Source organism: Oncorhynchus keta, chromosome 7 (assembly GCF_023373465.1).
Source record: "Oncorhynchus keta strain PuntledgeMale-10-30-2019 chromosome 7, Oket_V2, whole genome shotgun sequence".
In the NCBI taxonomy this organism is placed as follows: Eukaryota; Metazoa; Chordata; class Actinopteri; order Salmoniformes; family Salmonidae; genus Oncorhynchus; species Oncorhynchus keta.
In genome coordinates this window covers 9217565-9219490 of record NC_068427.1, presented here as the reverse complement: position 1 = coordinate 9219490, position 1926 = coordinate 9217565, and the positions used below count along the sequence as shown (strand labels likewise).

Genomic DNA, 1926 nt, shown 5'->3' with positions numbered 1-1926 from the left:
CTGAGGAGAGGAGGGAACAAACACAGCAGTCAGTCAAGGCATCCACACCCATCAAAGTGGGTTCCAGTGTATATGATACACACAACACCAAGTTAGGCAACATCTCCTACAATAAGTGAATGTACAACTTCATTTGTTTTAATGTCCTTTATTTGTATTAAACCCCCCCAGCATTCTTTGAGATAGTAGACTGTTTAATTTCACCCCTTAATTTTTTCTGACAAAAGAAGAGCTTTGAACAAATTGCTTTTCTAATTGCATGGGGGGGGGATTTTGTTCCAGCTTCCGCTCAGTTGCCCATTGTTGTTGGCAGCCCTGCTTACTGGAGCTGGGTCTCGCTCAGCCGCCACTGGATTGTACTCAGAAACGGGTGTAGTGCATAGTGACAGGAGGCTGGTTGTTAACTCCTTATTATAAAACTGGGCTGTTCGAGCCCTGAATGCTGATTGGCTGACAACCGTGGTATATCAGACTGTGTACCACGGGTATATGACAAAAACATTCATTTTTGCTGCTCTAATTACATTGGTAGCCAGTTTATAATAGCAATAAGGGGTTTGTGGTATATGGCCAATATACCAGGCTAAGGGCTGTATCCAGGTACTCTGCGTTACGCATAAGAACAGCCCTTAGCCGTGGTATATTGGCAATATACCACACCCCCCAGTGCCTTATTGCCTAAGCATAAGAAAACAGGGTTGTAGTATTCAGTAGGGGATACCGTTGCAAAGTTATTGCAACTGAAAACAAATCTATGTTCTTATTGGACAAGTTCAGGACACGTTTCACTGCATTTTCTCCACTGAACACAACCCCGCCCTCCATCTGAAGCTGGAATAGGGACCTTGATGGAAGAGATAAGAGGGACACTCACTTGTGCATGTAGAAGAAGATGTATCCGCTGCGGTCGCGGTCCCTCTGCACCATGGCCTCCTGCGTGCGCGACACGTCCAGGTCGTTGTAGGTCAGCCACGATTGCTTCTTCATGTCGTAGATGTCACTGATGTAATGGCCTGAGAGTCGGGCAATTTAATTATAGGTTAATATTAGACTACAAGAATCCAGTGTTTGGGGTTCTCATGGTATCGTAATCATATGCTGTCTCAGCTCACACAACCTTACATTTTCATGCTTTACGTGGTTTCAAGGATGAGTGATAATCTGTGGCTCCTGCTACACCGTAGTGTGTTTTGAGATGCGCAGAAATCCATTGCTACCAAAAAATATGAATGATATTGATGCTTCAATATTCATTCAACTTGAACACATTTTTTGGGTCCCACAAATAATGGTGCATCTCGTAACACAGCCATATATCTTAGCAGACCGTGGTTTATAGGGAGGGCAGTGCTTACCAGAGGAGGAGCTGCTCCCGATGTGACTGACTACACTGATCAGCCGGAAGGAATTGGCCAGATCTCCACTCTGGGAACAAGAAAGGAAGAGGTGTTCAAGCCAGGACGTTTCACTCCATTTCAAAACGTTTCTCCTTACTTAATGTCAGACACCCAGAACTAAAATGTTGTGTAATTGCATCAGAAGCTCGATTAAGTTCTGGGGGCGCAGGGGGGCGACGATGACATATACACACACGTTAGAAAAGATACTAACAAGAATAGCCATTTCTCGACCCCCTAAACAGAAACTCTCTGCCAGTTTCAGGCAAGTCTATGGGCCAAATGTCCCATTTAGACAGAGGAAAGAGGCGAGCACCTGCGAAATTGTGATTTGTCCAAATCAGCGACAAAAAAAAAAAAAAAAAAAAAGCTGTGTACCAGAACAAAGTTGCTCGTTAGTCGTCACATCTCAGTCTCTTGTAAGACACTACTACCATTTATGTTATGCGTGGCTGTCCACGAGAGTTTACTCCCTACTGAACAGGACCCTGGTGAAGGCTGGTTAGTGTGGGAGATGAGGAAAAGGAGG

The 1926-nt window shown here is 44.6% G+C and overlaps 1 protein-coding gene across 2 annotated transcripts in view; it reads right to left on the bottom strand.

Annotated features, from left to right (window-relative positions):
* The window catches only part of LOC118385937 (ubiquitin carboxyl-terminal hydrolase 37-like), a 31389-nt gene that overhangs the window by 1329 nt on the left and 28134 nt on the right, over window positions 1–1926 (bottom strand). For both annotated transcript variants that reach the window (XM_035773194.2, XM_035773193.2), the window contains exons 22-23: window positions 1356–1425; window positions 875–1013 (exon numbers count right to left, since the gene is read on the bottom strand). In XM_035773194.2, coding sequence (XP_035629087.1) covers window positions 875–1013; window positions 1356–1425 — 209 coding nt within the window. The remainder of the gene's footprint in view (window positions 1–874; window positions 1014–1355; window positions 1426–1926) is intronic.